Source organism: Nicotiana sylvestris, chromosome 5 (genome assembly GCF_000393655.2).
Source record: "Nicotiana sylvestris chromosome 5, ASM39365v2, whole genome shotgun sequence".
In the NCBI taxonomy this organism is placed as follows: Eukaryota; Viridiplantae; Streptophyta; class Magnoliopsida; order Solanales; family Solanaceae; genus Nicotiana; species Nicotiana sylvestris.
In genome coordinates, this window is record NC_091061.1 from 100,459,860 (window position 1) to 100,479,034 (window position 19,175).

A 19,175-nucleotide genomic window follows, 5' to 3' on the forward strand; every position below is an offset into this window, starting at 1 on the left:
ACTCTCGGAATTCCATTCCGACTCCCGGATCAAAATTTCACCTATCAACCGGAAATCGCCAAAATACTAACTTCACCAAAATAGGCTAACTTCTTCACCGGACCTCCAAAATTACTTTCGATTGCGCTCCTAAGCCTTAAATCATCACCCGGAGCTAACCGAATCATCCGAATTCAATTCCGAGCCCTCTAACTCACAAGTCAACATTTGGTTGACTTTTCCAACTTAAGCCTTCTTAAAAGAGACTAAGTGTCTCATTTCTTATCAAAATCATCCAAATCAATTCTAACGCACCCCATACCGGTAATGAAACATAAGAAAGCAGAAAATGGGAAGAACGGGGTAGTAACTCATGAGACGACGGGTCGGGTCGTCACAGTAAGTATATATATATTATATATGTAAGCTATATTCGATATAATATTACCTAATAGACTTATACTTAGTGCATAATATAGCGTAAGTATATATATTATATATATATATATATATATATAGAGAGAGAGAGAGACACGCACGATTCGTAGTACTATTCATCCCTTGTATTACAAAAGTATTAACGGCTTATATTTATATTATTTAGATAGTAAATACAAATGTGATTTTTAATTTTGACCATTGTTGACCTGAATAGAGACCAACTTTGGTCGCTATTTATTCAAGAATTTAGTTTAGTGACCAAAGTTGGTCGCTATATTTAAATCAGATTTAATTATATTTCATATAATATTTAAATTAATAATATAATTATTAAAATTGTATAACTTGGCCCCATTTAAGCGACCAAAGTTGGTCGGTATCTGCCTACCCTTTAAGTAGCAACCAACATTGGTCGTCATTTTTATATTATATATATTTATATTTTATAATTTTTTTAAAATAATAATATAATTATTAAAATTTTGTAGGTGGGTCCCACTTTAGGGACCAACATTGGTCACTAATCTCAGTAAATGTTTGACCAAGAAAGTCTGACCAGTCCAGTCAATATTTTGACTAATATAGCAACCAAGTAGCGACCAACCTTGGTTGCTATTTTGTTTCTTTTATTTATTTTATTATTTTCGCTAATTTAGCGTCCAACTTTGGTCGCTTTTTCCCACAGACCAATTTTGGTCGCTAAATTTTGGTCGCTCTTATCCGGATTTCTAGTAGTGAAAAACAACAACCAGAGACCCTCCTTTTGTTTTCTTTTAGTTCTTTCTAATTAACCACATGGAAAAAGAAAAAAAATTGCCACAGACACGTTCCTTTTAAAACGAGAACCCTAGCGGCAACGTTGTATTCTTTTCCTCCTCAATCAACAAAAGGAGAGGCAACTAAAATTCACATTGAAGACCAACATAAACGCTGTTACTTTTGAGAACGAGAACAAACAGCAATTTCGTTCCCGTCTTTTAAAATCACAAAAGCTGATATTTGCAAAACCAGTACGTCCTCAACGTAACTCAACACCGAGATATATAATCACACATATATCATCTACGTTATCTACTTACAAGCAGGCTCCGATACCAATTGATGGAAAACAGGTATGATCAGTGAAAGTAAATAGCCAGGATTAATTGCATGTAATATAGACAACACATAATTACAGATTTTAATCAACCATAAGATCCATACTTATTTCTTGAAGCGTGACAACGATCGCGACTCCAAGCAAGAGCGAAAACGTCCACGGGATCATCTTCCAGTTCCACAGTCTTCTGCTGTGTGACCCGAATAATGACCAAAATAATCTCGTGTGGGCGAGTTTCTCCTAGGAAAACTGTATTGTAAAACCATAGTCTCCTTATGGAATAAGACCTCTTTATATAGCCACATGTTTTAGGGTTTAAAGCCTTTTCCTAAACCTGTTCGGTCTTACTTTTCCACCAAGAAATATAATTCCATTTAATTCCTAATTATTCGGTCACAGCAGGGACCACGGTATTTAATTAACGAGGCTTCCTATTATGGACTTAATTCGAAATATTCGAATTAATACTACCATAATAAATTACAAATTATTCCACTAAAATTCGTATCTACACTCCTCAGTTCAATTTCGAAATTCTTCCATTAAATATTATTTAACTCCCCATGTTAAGATTCAAATATTAATCTAATAAATTAAATTACTGACAATTTAATTCATTGATTATTTCCTTTAGACTTTCGCTTAACTTATTTCATGTGACGGATACAAAATCCACCTGCAGGGTTTCACATGAAAACTTATAAGCTTTCATAAAGGTGTATCATCAATCTCTAGACCGAGACATGGATTCCATCAACTAATTATTACTTCGCCAATGTATATCATCATTGTCCATTTTACCAGGCATATTGACCCACAAAAGAATCTTGTCTTTTAGTAAATCAAAACAATAAATAATATACACGACTAATAGTAATTATATCAAGATTAAGAGTATAAGTACATCTAATGGCTAGAGAATTTATTTTATTAAGTCAGTATGAAATACTTATCTCTACTTAGTCCGTTCAATACATACAAAATGTATTAGCACAAGAAGTCGGAATTAAACCATTCCCATAATCAAGATAAATTATATTTAATCTTGTGCTACAATCATTCATGATGGTTTGTCCAATTTCATCATTAGATTGTGAACATGAACTTTATACTTATAACAACCGATGATTTAATCTTTTGTGTATAAGCTAAACTCTATACACTAAATCATCTGCTATATAAGTACAGAACACAAATGAATATATGATCTATTTAAAACTTTATTAAAATTGAATAAATAATTATTTCATAATAAATACTATATCCAAACCAAAATCCATGGTTAATAGTATATATCCCAACAATTTCCCACTTAGACTTTTAACCATGATAATTATTAGAATATACTATATCTAAATGCATGGTTAATAGTATATGCCCTAACACCTTGAACTCTTCGATCGATTGATGATCCTATTGTTAATTTGAGTGAGGTTTAACGCTATTTGATTGATTTGCACATCAATTTACTTAACGTTATGGCGACTAGAGATGAAGAGAACTCAACTATTGACTCCACACGTCTTTACTTTTTACACTGCTCAGATTATCCAAATATTAATTGATAAATACAACTGTAGCAACAAATATCGCATCTAATCAAAACAAGAAATAGCGTAACAAATGTAAAATTTATTTTAAAAAATAATAAGGGTTACAATTTCTAGAATACTTCAAATTCAAAAAGAGTTTCCTTTTATTCTTCTCTTTAGATTAATGCAAGAACTTTTGAGCTCGTATATTTAGTTTGATTCAATGGCTTGAGAGCATGATCTTGTGACGACCCGGTCAGTCGTCTCATGAGTTACCATTCCGTTTCCTCCATTTCTGCTTCTTTATGCTTCGTTATCCGTATTTTATGTGATCGGATTGATCTGTTTGAGTTCGGAGAAGATTTGGTAAGAAATGAGACACTTAGTCTCTTTTAAGAAGGTTTAAGTTGGAAAAGTCAACCGGATGTTGACTTATGTGTTAGAGAGCTCGGATGTGAGTTCCGATGGTTCGGTTAGCTTCGGGAGGTGATTTATGGCTTAGGAGCGTGATCGGAATGGGTTTTGGAGGTCCGGAGTAGAATTAGGCTTGAATTGGCGAAGTTGATATTTTGGCGATTTCCGGTTGATAGGCGAGATTTTGATATAGGGGTCAGAATGGAATTCCGAGAGTTGCAGTAACTTTGTTATATCATTTGGGATGTGTGTGCAAAATTTCAGGTCATTCGGAAGTGGTTTGGTTGGGTTTTTTATAAAAAGCGTGTTTCAGAAGATTTTAGAAACTTAGGCTTGAATTCGATGTGATTTGGTAGATTTGATGTTGTTTGAGGTTTTTTGATGATCGGAACAAGTTTGAATAAGGTATCGCGTTATGTTTGTGCTTTTGGTTGAGGTCCCGGGAGCCTCGGGATTATTTTGGGTGGTTATCGAAGAATTTGGAACTTGGTTGCAGCAGCTGATATTGCTGCTTCTGGTGTTATCGCACCTGCGGTTTGGGGACCGCAGGTGCGGTGCCGCACGTGCGAGGGGAAGGCCGCAGATTCAAAAGTTAGTTTGGCGAGTAGTTTCCACATAAGCGGTCAAGGTGGCCGCAGATGCGGAATTTCTATTGTAGATGCGATTCTGGATATTAAGTGAGGGACCGCAGAAGCGGTTGTTTTGACCGTATATGCGGTACCGCAGAAGCGGGTTTTGGACCACAGATGCGGAAAAGCCTGGGCAGAAGGTATATATTTTATCTTTCGCGATTTTTGAAGGGTTTAACCATTTTTGAACTCAGAATTGGGAGCTTTGGGCGATTTTGAAGAGGGAAATCAAGGAGACTTCATTGAGGTAAGGATTTTAGACTTTAAACACACTTCTATGGTAATATTTCATGGATTGAGACTGAAATTTAAGGAATTAAAGGACTAAAAATGGAGGATTAGGGCTTGAGTTAAGAGGGCTTAAATTGAGGATTTGAGGGGTCATTCGAGCTCCGATTCTTGTGTTTTTGATATGTATGAACTCGTGGGGAGACGAGGAATCTAATAATGTGAAAATTTTTGAGTTTAGAGAAGTGGGCCCGGGCCTCATGTTTTGCTAATTTCGGAATTTTTGGTATTTTTCGATTGTTTTCACTTGGGCTTTGTTTCCTTAGCATATTATGACGTATTCGTTCTGATTTTGGTTAAATTCGACACGCGTGGAGGCCGATTCGAGGGGAAAGGCGTCGCGAGCTAGAGAGTTAGCTGGTTCGAGGTGAGTAATGATTGTAAATGATGTCCTGAGGATTTGTAACCCCGAAATTGCACATCGTAGTGCTATATTAAGGTGAGACACGCGCTTGATGATGAGCGTGGGGTCATATACTATTGGGGATTGTGACTTGGTCCGTCCCGATTGATGATTTTACCGCGTATTTGATTGTAAACTATGTGTTGTCATCATTATTTGGGCTGAATGCCATAATTGGGCCTAGTTCCATCTAATTGAACCCTTCAGGGATATTTAGTGATATTTCCTCGCTATTTTGACTTGTTACTTGAACTCAGTCATGATATTTTCCTACTGTTGTTACTATTCAGCCATTCTTTCTCAGTTTTCAAGATTTAAATGATATTTTAAATGATATTTGGGCTGAAAACACTGTTTTACTATAGCCCGAGGGGTTTGTGATGATTTTTTTGGACTGAGTAAGGGCGAGGGGTTATATTGTGAGGAACACTGATATTGATATGAGGGAGAGGACCTGAGATACATATATACGCCATGAGGTGGCTTGATTAATATGAGGTCGAGGGCCTAGATTTGATGCCACAAGATGGTTTGATATTGCGCTTGGGCCATAAGGGGCCCCTCCCGGAGTCTGCACACCCCCAGTGAGCGCGGGTACCCATTGTGATGTGAGATTGAGCCCGAGGGGCGGAAATTGTTGGTAATGTGCCCGAGGGGCGAACTTCTATGTGTTTACTTTATCATAACTATCTGTCAATTACCTCTTTATTTGTTGTAAAAGTACTTTATTTTGCTTTTCATTAGTTTACTGCTTACAAATTACCTATTTAATTGCTTCATTATAGAATACCCTGTGTATACGGGTTTTCTTACTTTCAGTCATTATTTATCTTTATTACTCACTGGGTCGGAGTCCTCACATTACTCCCTGCACCTTGCATGCAGATCCAGGTGCCCGAGAGGCCGAGTGAGAGCTTTTCAGTCATTCAGCAATTGCCCGGGATTTCGAGGTAGCTGCATGGCGTCCGCAACCCTGATTTATCCCTTCTATCTTATTACTTTTCCGCATTCCTAGACTATCTATGTAGTAGGTGGTTAAGACTTGCATTAGAGGGTCTAGACTTGTGACACCAGATCAGTGTGGGTTGTGTAGTGTCTATGTCTTAATGACTTCCGCATATCTATCTTGCTGTTTTAAACACTTATTAGGATAATTGGTAATTGAACTGCGTTAGCAAATGATTTATTTAAAATGAGAATGGGTTGTGGTTTATAATTGGTTCGACTTGCCTAGTAATGTGATAGGCGCCATCATGACCGGTATTTGGGGTCGTGACAGATCTTGAATATGATGGATTTGTGTGATTCAAGGGCTTGGTGGCTTGATCTTTAATTTGACGAACTTGGATCTTAATTTAAGTTCATAAATGCTAAACCTTGAATTATAATCTTGACTTTGAATTAAGGACTTTGACAATTTGATCTGGAACTAGTGTTTTCGGCCAAGAATATTCTGAAGATTGTCACAAATAAGAATCTGAGATTCAACTACCACAAAATGGATTATCTTGAACCCCCACTCTTCGAATCTTGATTTGAACTTATTTCTTAAACCTGAACATGGATGTTCTTCAGAGCTATCTCAAGTAGCTTAGATCCAAGATTCAAAATTATGGATTTTTATAAGAACCTCAAGTTAATACTACAATTACTATTTATATTTACAGTCAAATATTTATAAATATTTAGAAAATTTCTTAATAAAATACAAGGTTTAGGAAAAAGTAATTGAATTCACGTAAACCCCCAATCAATTCATTATATTCATCCCTGCTTCTTGCTTATGGAGATCCCTATTGTTATTGTAGTGGATAGGAGTTGTAGGAAATTTTTTATTTTGCGCCTCATACAAATGACACTAGTTGTATGATGCTTCTTTTTTATTTTAAAATTTTGTAAACCCAAATTTTGTGGACCCAAAAGTGTAAGATTTGGGTGCATAAATTTGCAAGACAAAAAAGGGCCTCACATAACTAATGTCAGTTGTGTGAGTCACACAATAAAACTTTTCGGAGTAGTAGTGAGGATATAAACTCCTTTATTTTGATGTGATTGGTCCTTTCGAATTTCCAACCAATCAGATTGAGCCAATAAGTAGCTCATATTTGATTGGCGAGAACATGTTACTTGTGTATGCACACTTTTAATGGCCTTCCGATTTAACTTGGGATAACACATTGATTGATATGTGACATGATTCTATTGACTTCATCATTTGACTTAGCCACGTCATTTGACGTGTATCTCAATCAGTGGCAAACCTAAAATTTTAGCAGTGGCAAACTTAAAATTTTATAGAAGCGGATTCAGTACAAATCACGACAGTCAATTGTGCAAGTGTACTGGTAAAAAGAATTTGGCACGACACATAACCTCAAAATGATTTTTTTTAAAAGTTGGGGAAAACAAAAAAAATAGTAAAAAAAAGTCTATTTACATTTATTTTTAAAAAAATTATCTATATAAATTAACAAACTTTACTTTAGGAAATTTAGCAATTTTAATAAAAAAAATATTTAACCAACTGAAAAAAACTTACGGTAAATCCAAGAAATTTTACCAACAAAGTTGCTACAAACAAAAAACAATGAAAAAGAGTTATAAACTAAACTAACTAATACAAATAATTAAAGAAAAAGAATTATATAAGAAGCTAAAATTCTCAGTATAACACAAATTAATAATTTTACATAAACTAACAAGTATTTTGCTAAAGCACTCTCATGTATTATAAAAAAAATTATAAAAGAGAATCAAAATTCACTTTGTAGAAAGATTTGAATTTTCTAAAGTAAAATGGAGTTTAACAAAAATAGTTTTTATTGTATTTAAGCAGAGAAAAGAAATCATAATTAAAGAGAAGCAAGAAAACAAAGACAAATATAAAAGGGAGAAATTCAAAAATAGCTAGATTTACAACTAGTCCTTCAAAAATAGCTCAGTTTCAAAAGTAATCAAAATTTAGCCACTTTTCATGTAAAGATATATCTGAGCGAAAACATTGTTCAAAACCCGGAAAATACGCCAGTATATTATGCTGGAGTTCCAGCATAAGTATACTTGAAGTCCAGCATATTATACTAGAGTTCCAGGATAAGTATGTTGGAACTCCAGCATAATATGATGGAGTTCTAGCATAAGTACACTAGAACTCCAGCATAATATACTGGAGTTCCAGCAAGTATACCGGTCCAGCATAATATACTGGAGTTTGGAGCGCCGGTGCTCCAATCTCCAGTATATTATCCTGGAGCCAGCAAAATATACCGGTTCAACATAATATGCTGGAGTTCATAAACAGGTGCACCGAACTCCAGTATATTATGTTGGACCGGTCTCTGTTGCAACATAATTGTAGCTATTTTTCATTCTCTTGGTAAACGCTGGCTATTTTTGAATGACTAGTCCGAAAACTGGCTATACCGTGCTATTTTTACATATAAAATGATTTGAGTTCAATGCTTTGGCAAAGGATCAAATATGTGACCTTGGCTATATTTTGAACCGCTTGACCGCTGCTCTGCCCCTTCTGTTTATGTCAAGCAAGTTCAAGTTCTTTTATATATATACCCAATTTTTATTTTTTCCGATGAAATTCGCAGGTAAAAGTAATAATTTTTTTCTACGAAGGTCGAAGCGGGTTCAACTGAACCCCTTCCCATAGGGTGAGTTCGCCCCTGGTCTTAGGCTAAAAAAGTTTCCTCATCATTTCAAGCCCAAATAAATAGGTTAGCCCAACATATTGGACCTCTAATTAAATTAATATTTTGAACTTAAATAATTAGTTCAATTATATTAGCCTACAATATTCATTTGAACTAATATGTCTTGAACTTAATATACAATCCAAATTACTTGTGAATTTTAATTCAATAGAATTTAAATGTCAACAACAAATTTTGATGAAATGATCATGGAAGATGGAGGAGAGTAGTACTCACGGCAAAGAGGCAGATCCAGAATTTAAACATTATGGGTTCGAAAAAAATTTATTTAATTTACTGAATTCGAAATCTATTACTTGTATTTATTTAATAAATTTTTAAATAAATATAGTTCCAAGCTGAAGATACTAGATTCGGATGGACGCATAAATCCTACACTAAGATTCGTCGCTGTTTATAGAAGAATAAGCTATAGGTTTTAAAGGCAGGAGTTGTTAATCTTGGCTTTGTAGTTCTATTTCATAAGAAATTGCCAATAACATGCTTTGCTTGAAATCAACTATAGATTTGTGAACTGAATTAGAAGATAGATTCAGGAGCCAAGTTGCGTAAAACTTAAGTTTACAAAAGTAATTGAGTGGACTTGTGCAAAGAGTAAATGATTTAGCTATCTCTTGCACAAAGGTTGGAATTTGGGATGAGCTAGATGAATTAAACATATTTCGTTAGGTGCAGTTGCTAGTTTCTCTATAGAGCAAAGACGAATAAAATAATATAAATAAAAATGAACTACTGTAAAATAACCAAGTCTTTTGAAGACCGTTGATTAGAAACATTTCCTAGTGCAAGTTGGTTTGAGCCGAAAAAATAATTTATGTTAAAAGTCGGATTACTTAAAGAGTTGAAATCACGGGCTGATAGCATGGTAATATAGTTGGAAGAATTCGTGTTCAACAAAGATAAATTTTGAAAATACTTATGTGGCAAGGAAGACGCGTACAAGAAGCTTTTAAGGAAATAAAATAAAATCCTTTTAGGATTTATTTTCTTTAAGGAGTAACCAAATTATTTTAGGTCTTCGAGAAAAAATTAAAAAAGGATTCGGTCAACTTCACTCCTATATAAAGCATTATATAACTACTACTTTATTAGTTTGAAAGAAATAAATTATAGTATCTAGAACCTCGATCAAAGGACAGGACAATTATACGAACTAGGTGGATTTTCCAAAAATAAGTTGGATGATCAAAGTACTATAACTTGGAATAACGCAAGATTAGTTGTGCAAGGTCACAATCAAGAGAAAGACATATACTATGATGAGCCCTTTGCACCATTGGCTAGAAAGGAGGCTATACGGATGCTCATTGCTTCCGCATCCTACATGAGTTTCAAATTGTATCAAATGGATAATCTGGCCGAAGAAATATTTATGTGTCAACCTCTAGAGTTAAAAGTAATGACTTTTCTTATATATGTACAAATTGTATAAGACATCATATGATTTGAAGCAAACATCTAGAGCATGGTATGAGAGGAGGTTGAAATTTCTTCTTGAGAACGGGTTCACAAGAGGTAAAATTAATAAATTATTTTTCTGATAAAGACAAGTAAATTTTCTTTTAATTATCCAAAATATTGATGATATTATTTTTTATGCTACTAATTAAATCTTTGTATAAAGAGTTTTCAAAACTAGGGAGAAGTGAGTTTGAGATGAGTATGACGGGAGAGCTAAACTTCTTTCTCAGGTTACGAAGTTACAAAAACTAAGAATGGGACAAGTATAAATCAATAAAACTACATCAAGGAACTTCTCAAAAAAAATTGGATAAGCAATGCAAAGATAATTGATACTCCTATAACTACAACTACTCGATTAGACATGGATGAACTGAGTTCTCCTGTTGATAAAAATAATATAATATATGATTGGATCTTTGTTGTATCTAACTATAAGTAGACCAAATATCATGTTTGGTGTTTGGTTTTGTGTGAGTTCCAATAAAATCCTAAGGAGTCACATTTTAAAGTTATGAAGAGCAGGTGGAAGTTGTTAGCGAAAACAATATATCAAAAAAGAGAAAAAATGCTCTTTACTTCTAACTCTCCATCACTTTCTTCAATCCCTCTAAAGCCACCGGATATCTCCTGTCCCCAACCTCACTCGCAATCTTTCCCATCCCACAATTGTACTCTCGATAACACAATGATCATTGATCAGATGGAACATGAAGGAGATGCTAACCCCTCCACCAAAAAGTCTTATCTCAATACACTGATCACTTCCACTGCTAACCTAGCGCCTAATGCATCGACAGACATGTCCACTTTAGGATTGCTGCTTCATGATGAATTGGATGCACCAGCTGATTCATCCAACTTTATTCCTATTTCTCTTGAGGAGAAAAACAGAATATATCAGCCATGGACGCATGCAATTATTGTAAAAGTCTATGGTCGAAAGGTAGCACATCAAGTACTACGCCAAAAAATCTACACAATATGGCAACCTACTGAAAATCTTCCTCTCATTGATTTAGGCTCCGATTTTTTTCTTCTTAAATTCCAAAAAGAAGAAAACAAAAATCATGCACTTCATGATGGACCTTGGTTCATCTTTAATCATTTTCTGTCTGTGCGTCAATGGGAACCTAAGTTTATGGCCTCTGAAACCAAAATCAATTTCTCAGCTATATGGTTAAGATTGCCCAAACTACCTACGGAGTTTTATGATTTTCAAATACTTCAAAAAGTAGGTAATAACATTGGAAAACTGTTAACAGTTGATACATGCACTTCCTCCACCACTAGAGGAAGATGTGCTAGATTATATGTTGAAATCCCGGTGGATCAACCTTTGCGTACACATATATATCTTGGCATGCATGGCAAAATATCTTATACGAAAGATTAAATTTATTATGTACCAAGTGTGGTCGGATGGGGCATAATCAAAGGGTTTGTTCATATATACAAACTCAGACAAGTATGGATGCGTCTACTAATTTTACCCCTAATCAAGCTGGAAATATTGAGGAGTGGAAGACAGTGCAATTCCCTAAACGTAGAAGTTCTTTTCCAAAGGTTCCTTTTGAGGCAAATGCATCAGATTTGGAGGTTCACCCTGCCACTCCTCTGGCTACTTCAGGTAAGTATGACTCTCCAACTCCTAATAATCTTCCATTTACTAAACTCTCTATTAATAGTACTAACTCCCATCTTAACACTCCTACTGACTCTAAAAATACCATAACACCTATCATTACTAATAATCAATTTGCTACTCTAATACAAACGGGACTGGACAAGCCAAATCATCTTAGTGCACCACTGGAACGAACTCACATTAATACACCACTTGAACAAAATTTACTACCTACAGCCCTATGCACTCACGTGGAAATTGAGTCGGCTAACTTACCACATGAGCCAATACAAAGCCATGCAAATAGTCACGATAGGCTTCCCCACATGCAAACCACATCCCTTGGTCTATCTAATCATTGCCCCTTACCACAAGAAGACATAATACATTCTCTACCCGTTCACCCCTTGACCGGATTAACCACACCAAAGCCAAACCCTATACCTCCCAGCAACTAGGGCATAATGAGTTATACACCCCTAAAAACCACTTTGACTCACAACAAGCACATCAGTCATTCCCACCGCCCAAACCTCCCACAAAACTGACTTCATCTTCCACTCAGTCAAAGTCAGCCCCTCCAATTACCAATAAATCTACTACCACATTTATTCCTTCATCTCAATCCATCAATCTAAGAAATGTTTTCCCCCAACTTAAGTTATCTTCGTCGACCACAGAATACACCAAGGCAGCCCCCTCACCGTCTACACCACCAGACCTTATACACTCTATTCTCTCATCCACCATTACACCTAATCATGAAACCAAATACGATCATCTACACATCACACACTCCACATGCACCAACACAACTCACCTCATGGCTGGAGACGGGGTTACCAGATCATGTACTAACCTTCACAATGGAGGTGAATCACCAAGAGGTGGCCATCTTAATAAATCATCTAAGGGACCTAGCACAGATTGTAGCGGAAGGCATACAACTAGGGACGGAGATTTATCAGAGATATCATTGGTTCATGATGCAAGCCCCGTACCTTGCTCCATATCAACCCATTCCTCTACCAACCCCATACTGGGATCCACTACATCTCCATCCCCATCTTCTTCAACTGCCCTTCTATCCCCCACCCATTCCGAACACCCCATGGATTCAACCCTACATAACTCCACCATCAAATACCCTACTGATCACTCCACCAACACCAGCTCCCTCACCAACCAACTCACCACCTCATGCTCCCAATCCAGTAGAACCAGACCCCAACTTCCAGGCAGAACTAGAAGCAGCCCTCGTCTACAACAGGGAAACACGGCCAGTTCACTCATGTCTCGACGGCATCAGAGTCTTTGTCCAGAAGGAGGAGTACGAAAGAAAGATTTACATAAGGTGCCCCCAGAATCTCCTCAAAACATCATTCAGGATAAGGCCCACTACCAATCCCGACGTAGGCAAATATGCCATGCTTCTACTTCCAACGTTTCTACTTCGTCCAGGGCAGTCCAGGAATCAGCGGATTAGTTTACCCAATGATAACCTTAGCCATATGAATTTTATTATCTGGAATTATAGGGGTGCACAGTCAGCAGATTTTCGAAGGAATTTCCACTCATTATTGGACTATAATAGACCATCTTTGGTTTTTCTATTGGCGACTCATTGCCAAAGCCACCAAACTGTTAAGGAGGATTTTAATTTTAATGGCTTAATTGAAGTTGCTGCTGTTGGACAATCAGGAGGGATTGCTATTTTATGGCTTTCAGATACAATCCATGTGGAACAAGTGGCCATTACCTCGCAGGAAATTCACTGTCACATATAGGTTCTCCCTTTCCCATTCATGTTCTTATTTACAGCTATCTATGCTAGCAATGATTTAGCTAATAGACAAATGTTATGGCAGAATATCATGCATGTATACGACCATTATAAAGGCCTTTGGTTATTTGGTGGGGATTTTAATGAGATATTGCATGCAAATGACAAGTTTGGTGGTTTACCTATAAATAATTCTAGAGCAAATAAATTATTAGAATGTTTAAATTATTCACAACTTACAGATTTAGGTTATAAAGCTAATCGATATACCTGGACAAATGGTAGGCATAACTGCTTTAATATACTTGAATGCATTGATCGTTTAATGGCTAATTATGATTGGATTAAACAATATCCTAATGCTCTAGTTACACATCTACCTCGTACGCATTCAGGTCACTGTCCTCTAAAATTAGAGCTCCAATACTATCCTTTACCTTGACGAAAAGTTTTTAGGTTTGAAACAATTTGGACTACACATCCTACCTTTGTATCTGTAGTCCAACAAGCATGGCTTGATCATGTTTACCTATTACCTGCCATTGATAAATTTTACTACTATTATTATAGAGTGGAATAAATATACTTTTGGTAATCTATTTCATCAACAAAAGAAATTAATGGCACGGTTGACTGGTATTCAATCTTCAATTCATTACCCCACTAGCTCTTTCTTGCAAAATTTAGAAACTACTTTAACTGTGGAATTTAATAAAATCCTTAAACTTGAGGAGGATTTTTGGAAATTAAAGTCACGCATTGACTGGTTAAATGACGGTGATGCAAATACGAAATTTTTCCACCTCAATACTTTAAATCGTAAAAGGAATAACCGTATCACTGCACTTGAAGATCTAGGGGGAAATTGGATTACAAATCCTTATCTTGTTTGACATCATATTACTTCCTATTATCAACCTCTTTTTAGTACTCAAAAGATCAGTTCTATTCCTAATAATCATTTACATCCTTGCAATATCTTAACAATGACTGATCAAGAAGCTTTAACTAAACCATTGCCAAATAATGAAATTACTAATGCTATTAACTCTTTCAAACCACAAAAGGCACCAGGGCCAGATGGCCTTCATCCCTTATTTTATCAACAATACTGGCACATCATTAGTGACTCTGTCAAACACTTTTGTCACAAAGTTTTTTCTGAACATAAGATTGATCCTTCTATCAACACCACCTTCATTTGTTTAATTCCTAAACTTAAAACAATATCCACAATAGCTCAATTCCGATCTATTAGTCTTTGCAACACAATCTATAAAATTATTACTAAAATAATTGTCAACCGGCTCAAAACTATTTTGGATAAAATTATAAACCCAACACAATCCAGTTTCCAGAAAAATAAATGAGCAACAGATAATGCTATCATTGTACAAGAATTGATTACACCCTTTAGAAAAATGAAAGGTAGTAATCCCAACATGCTCTTGAAGCTGGACCTTGAAAAAGCCTTCGACAAATTAGAATGGTCGTTTATTTATAATACTTTGATAACCCTTAATTTCCCACTTTCTTTTATACAACTTATTATGTCTTGCATAACCACTAGTACAACTTCTATTTTAATAAATGGTAACCCTACTGACTACTTCACACCAACAAGGGAAATTCGACAAGGGGATCCTTTATCCCCTTACTTATTTATTTTATGCTTGAAAATGTTTTCTAGGAAAATCCATGCATCAATTGATTATAAGATATGGCTTCCAATATCATTGGGTAGTAAAGGGCCTCAGTTATCACACTTATTCTTTGCCGATGATATCATACTCACTTCTAAAATAACTGATCACTCATGCCAAGCCATAGTCAATACTATTGCTCATTTTACTTACCATTCGGGACAAACTATAAATTTTGATAAATCTAAAGTATTCTTCTCTAATAACTGTTCTCTACAATTAAAGCAAGCTATTAGCAAATGTTTTAAGATGAATGAAGGGAAGCATTTTGGCAAATACTTGGGCTTTTCCATTTTTAATAAGAAACCCTCAAAGCACGATTATCAATTTCTTCTAGATAATTTTAAGAATAAATTAGCAGGATGGAAAACTCACTTCTTATCGAAAGCAAGCAGGATTACCCTAATTTGTTCTGCTTTAAACCAGCTTCCAAATCATATTATGCAAAACTCCCTACTTATATTATCTCTTCTCTCAACCGTTATCAGCGGAACTTCCTCTGGGGAACAACTTTAGACAAGAGAAAAATTCATCTTGTAAAATGGGCAACCATTACACAACCCCTTACACAAGAAGGGCTAGGAATACAAAACCTATCTACCAAAAATCAGGCATTACATGCAAGCCTTGCCTGTAGATTATTTAATAACCCTACTCAACTCTGGGCACATGTTTTACTTCATAATTATATACGCCCTTCACACTTGATTAAAAAACAAGTCTCTCGAACTTGGTGTAACATAATACATGGCTGGTCATTTTGTGCTTTAGGTTATAAATGGAACCTGGCAACAGGACATCATGTTAATTTCTGGAAGGATCCTTGGATTAAAAATAATACTTTCCTTTGAAATTGCGTCTCTGGTCCCTTGCCTCAATTTGAGATTAACAAAACAGTTTCAAAATATTATTATGATCATCAATGACATCTTAATAAATTACCTTTTTGCTTACCTCCCCATTTACAGAATGACATCACTAATATATGCATGTCATTTGCCCCTATAACTTATGATCAACTACTTTGGGCTGTAACACATGATGGCATATTTTCAGTAAAATCCATGTACAATTCCATCCATAATAATGAGACTCATATAACTATTGTTTCCCCTATTGATTTTAAATGGATTTGGCAGTTGCATGTTTCCCCAAAAATTTCTTTTTATGGTTACTATGTCATGATCGCCTTCCCACCAATGACTATCTTATGTGCCTAGGTATTCTAAACTCTTCTACTTGTTTACAGTGCCATATGACTCCTGAAACTTCACAGCATATTTTCTTAGAATGCCATGTAGCTGTACAACTGTGGGCTCAATTTAAGATGTCACCTAGTAATACATACTCACCAGTAACTACTATTCATTGGTTACATCTTTTTATAAATCAACAGTCAACTTACTAATACCATACTCTTACTAATACCACTCTTATACCATTTGCCCTTTGAGAGCTTTGGCTTATCCGGAATAAAAATACCATAGAGCATAAGAACACACTTTTGGATACAACTGTTCTTCTCCATAAGGCAGCAGAATTTTATTACCTCACAAATCCCATTAAGAATAACTGTGCCAAAATACCTCTTTACATCAAATGGCACCCTCCAAATAATTTCTCTTACAAGCTTAACATTGACGGCTCATGCTCTCATCAGCATAATAACTATAGTATTGGTGGTATTTTTCATAATCATCTAGGACACTAGATTATCGGATTTGTAGGGAAGGCAATACCTGGGCCACCTATCCAGACAGCACTGCTTGCTTTGCTCATGGGCTTAAAAATTATTGTGCAAAAGAAACTCATACCTCTCACTATTGAGATAGATGCACAAGCCTTACTAGGTATGTTTCATGACAATAAAATATACTAACATACTTAATGATTACAGGTTACTACTCAGACAGCTGGATAGCCCCCCTCTACTCAACATCTACAGGGAGCAAAATAGTGTGGCTGACTGCTTGGCCAACTATGGAGCTCAACATGCAACGAAAAGCTGTATACTTTTTGAAAATTCACCACCTTTTTCTACAACCTACCATGAACAAGATCAAGCAGGGATGCTTAGAAGAAGAATGGTTAAAGATCAGTCTGTTATGTGTAATACTAGCTCTATGTCTACTTCTGTACTTAGTAACTCTAGTAACGTCCTTAGTAACTCTAGTAGTGTTGGTTCCTATGCAGGGATAGTAGTACTTTCTACTCCTACTGTAAATATGATATCTCTCAGGCATCTTGTAAACGGCTCTCTTATACGAGCTTAGCTATAATATAAGTATCTTTTTTCACCAAAAAAAAAGTTATGAAGAGCATCTTGAGATATCTGAAAAGTACTCAAAATTTGGTTCTTTGGTATCTATCATATAGTAATTTTGAATTGGTGATATATGCAGCTGCTTATTATGCTGGTTATCTGGTGGACATGAAGAGCACATCTAGAATGGGTCACTTCCTAGGTTTGTGTTTGATCTCTTGAGCATAAAAGAAGCAAAATTCTGTTTCTTTGTCAATGGCTGAACTAAGTATGTTGTTGCTGCATCGTGTTGTGCACATTTTTTGTAGATCAAATAGTAGTTAGATTACTATGGTATGGTCATTGAATGAGTTCTAATATTTGTGATAATACAAGTACTGTGAATATGGAAAAGAACCCGATTCTTCATAAGAGAATAAAATATATCGCTATTAGGTACCACTTATTTAACAATAATATAGAGAAATGATACTTCTCTATGGACTTTTACAATACTGAAGAGCAGATGGAGGATATGTTTAATGAAGCTTTGAGTAGGGATCACTATTTGAGTAACCGCTAGAAGCTTGATTTCATCAAGCTGAACTAAGAATATACTTGATTTTTGTAATGATTTGTTATGTTAAGTTATTGTGTCTAAATATAAAAAAAATCTAAATTAGTTTTTGTAATGACCCGGCCGGTCGTTTTAAAAATTAATGCCCCGATCGCTTATTAACTGCCTTTCCCGTATTTGTTTCTGCTATTTTGATTTGCCGGGATGCTTGGTTTTGAGTTTCAGAGAGTTTTGGGACACTCAGTCCCTAAATGAGAGCTTAAGTTTTGGAAATTTGACCGTAGTCGGAACAGTGTAAAGACGACCTCGGAATAGAATTCCGATGGTTCCGTTAGCTCCGTTGGGTAATTTCGGGTTTAGGAGCGTGTTCGGATTGTGTTTTGAAGGTCCGTAGCTAATTTAGGCTTGAAATACCGAAAGTTGAATTTTTGAAGTTTCCGGTTCAATAGTGAGATTTTGATCTGAGGGTCGGAATGGAATTCCAGAAGCTGGAGTAGCTCCGTAGTGTTGAATGTGACGTGTGTGCAAAATTTCAGGTCATTCGGACAAGGTTTGATAGATTTTTTGATCGAAAGCATATTTTAAGAGTTTTTTATGTTCGTAGGCTTGAACTCTATGCTAATTGGTTGATCCGATGTTGTTTGAGTTATTGTGGAGATTTGTATAAGTTTGGACAGTGGTATATGACTTGTTTGTATTTTTGGTTGAGGTCCAGGGGTTTGGGATGATTTCGGGTGGTTAACAGGAAGTTTGCATCTGAAGTTCTTTAGGCTGCTATCATAACCGAATCTACGGTTGAGAGGCCATAGATCCGACTCCCGCAGATGCGGAATTAACCCACAGATGCGGCCTGCTGAGGAAAAAGCAGGGAACCGTAGAAGTGGGTGATGTACCGCACCTGCGTGACCGCAGATGCAGATTCTTGGTCGCAGGTGCGACGAAGGGGTTTTAAGTGGAAATCGTAGGAGTGGTCCCCTTGACCGCATATGCGGATTTGCTGGGCAAAAAATCAGAGTTTCGAGGGTTTAGTTTCAAAAAGTTAGAAATTGATTTGGGAGCTCGGGATTGGCAATTTTGAGAGAGATTTTCACCTGGGTATTTTGGGTAAGCAATTCTTACTCGATTTTGATTGTTTTCCACAAATCTATGCTTAAATTTATCCTTTAAATTCGAATTTGGGGTGGAAAAATTGGAGAAAAGTTGAAAAAGTTCTTAGACCAAATAATTGAGTTTGGATCACGATTTTGATGTCGGATTGGGATAATTTTGATA

General features: G+C 35.8%; 1 protein-coding gene across 1 annotated transcript; it reads left to right on the forward strand.

Moving 5' to 3' along the window:
- Nucleotides 1-10,659: 10,659 nt before the first annotated feature.
- Nucleotides 10,660-11,367, forward strand: LOC104242361 (uncharacterized). The gene has a single exon (XM_009797397.1). The coding sequence runs from the start codon at nucleotides 10,660-10,662 to the stop codon at nucleotides 11,365-11,367; it is 708 nt and encodes a 235-aa protein (XP_009795699.1).
- Nucleotides 11,368-19,175: the final 7,808 nt, after the last annotated feature.

Excerpts from the sequence above, each read along its gene's own strand:
- LOC104242361 (XM_009797397.1), top strand. The coding sequence starts at position 10,660 with ATGATCATTGATCAGATGGAACATGAAGGAGATGCTAACCCCTCCACC.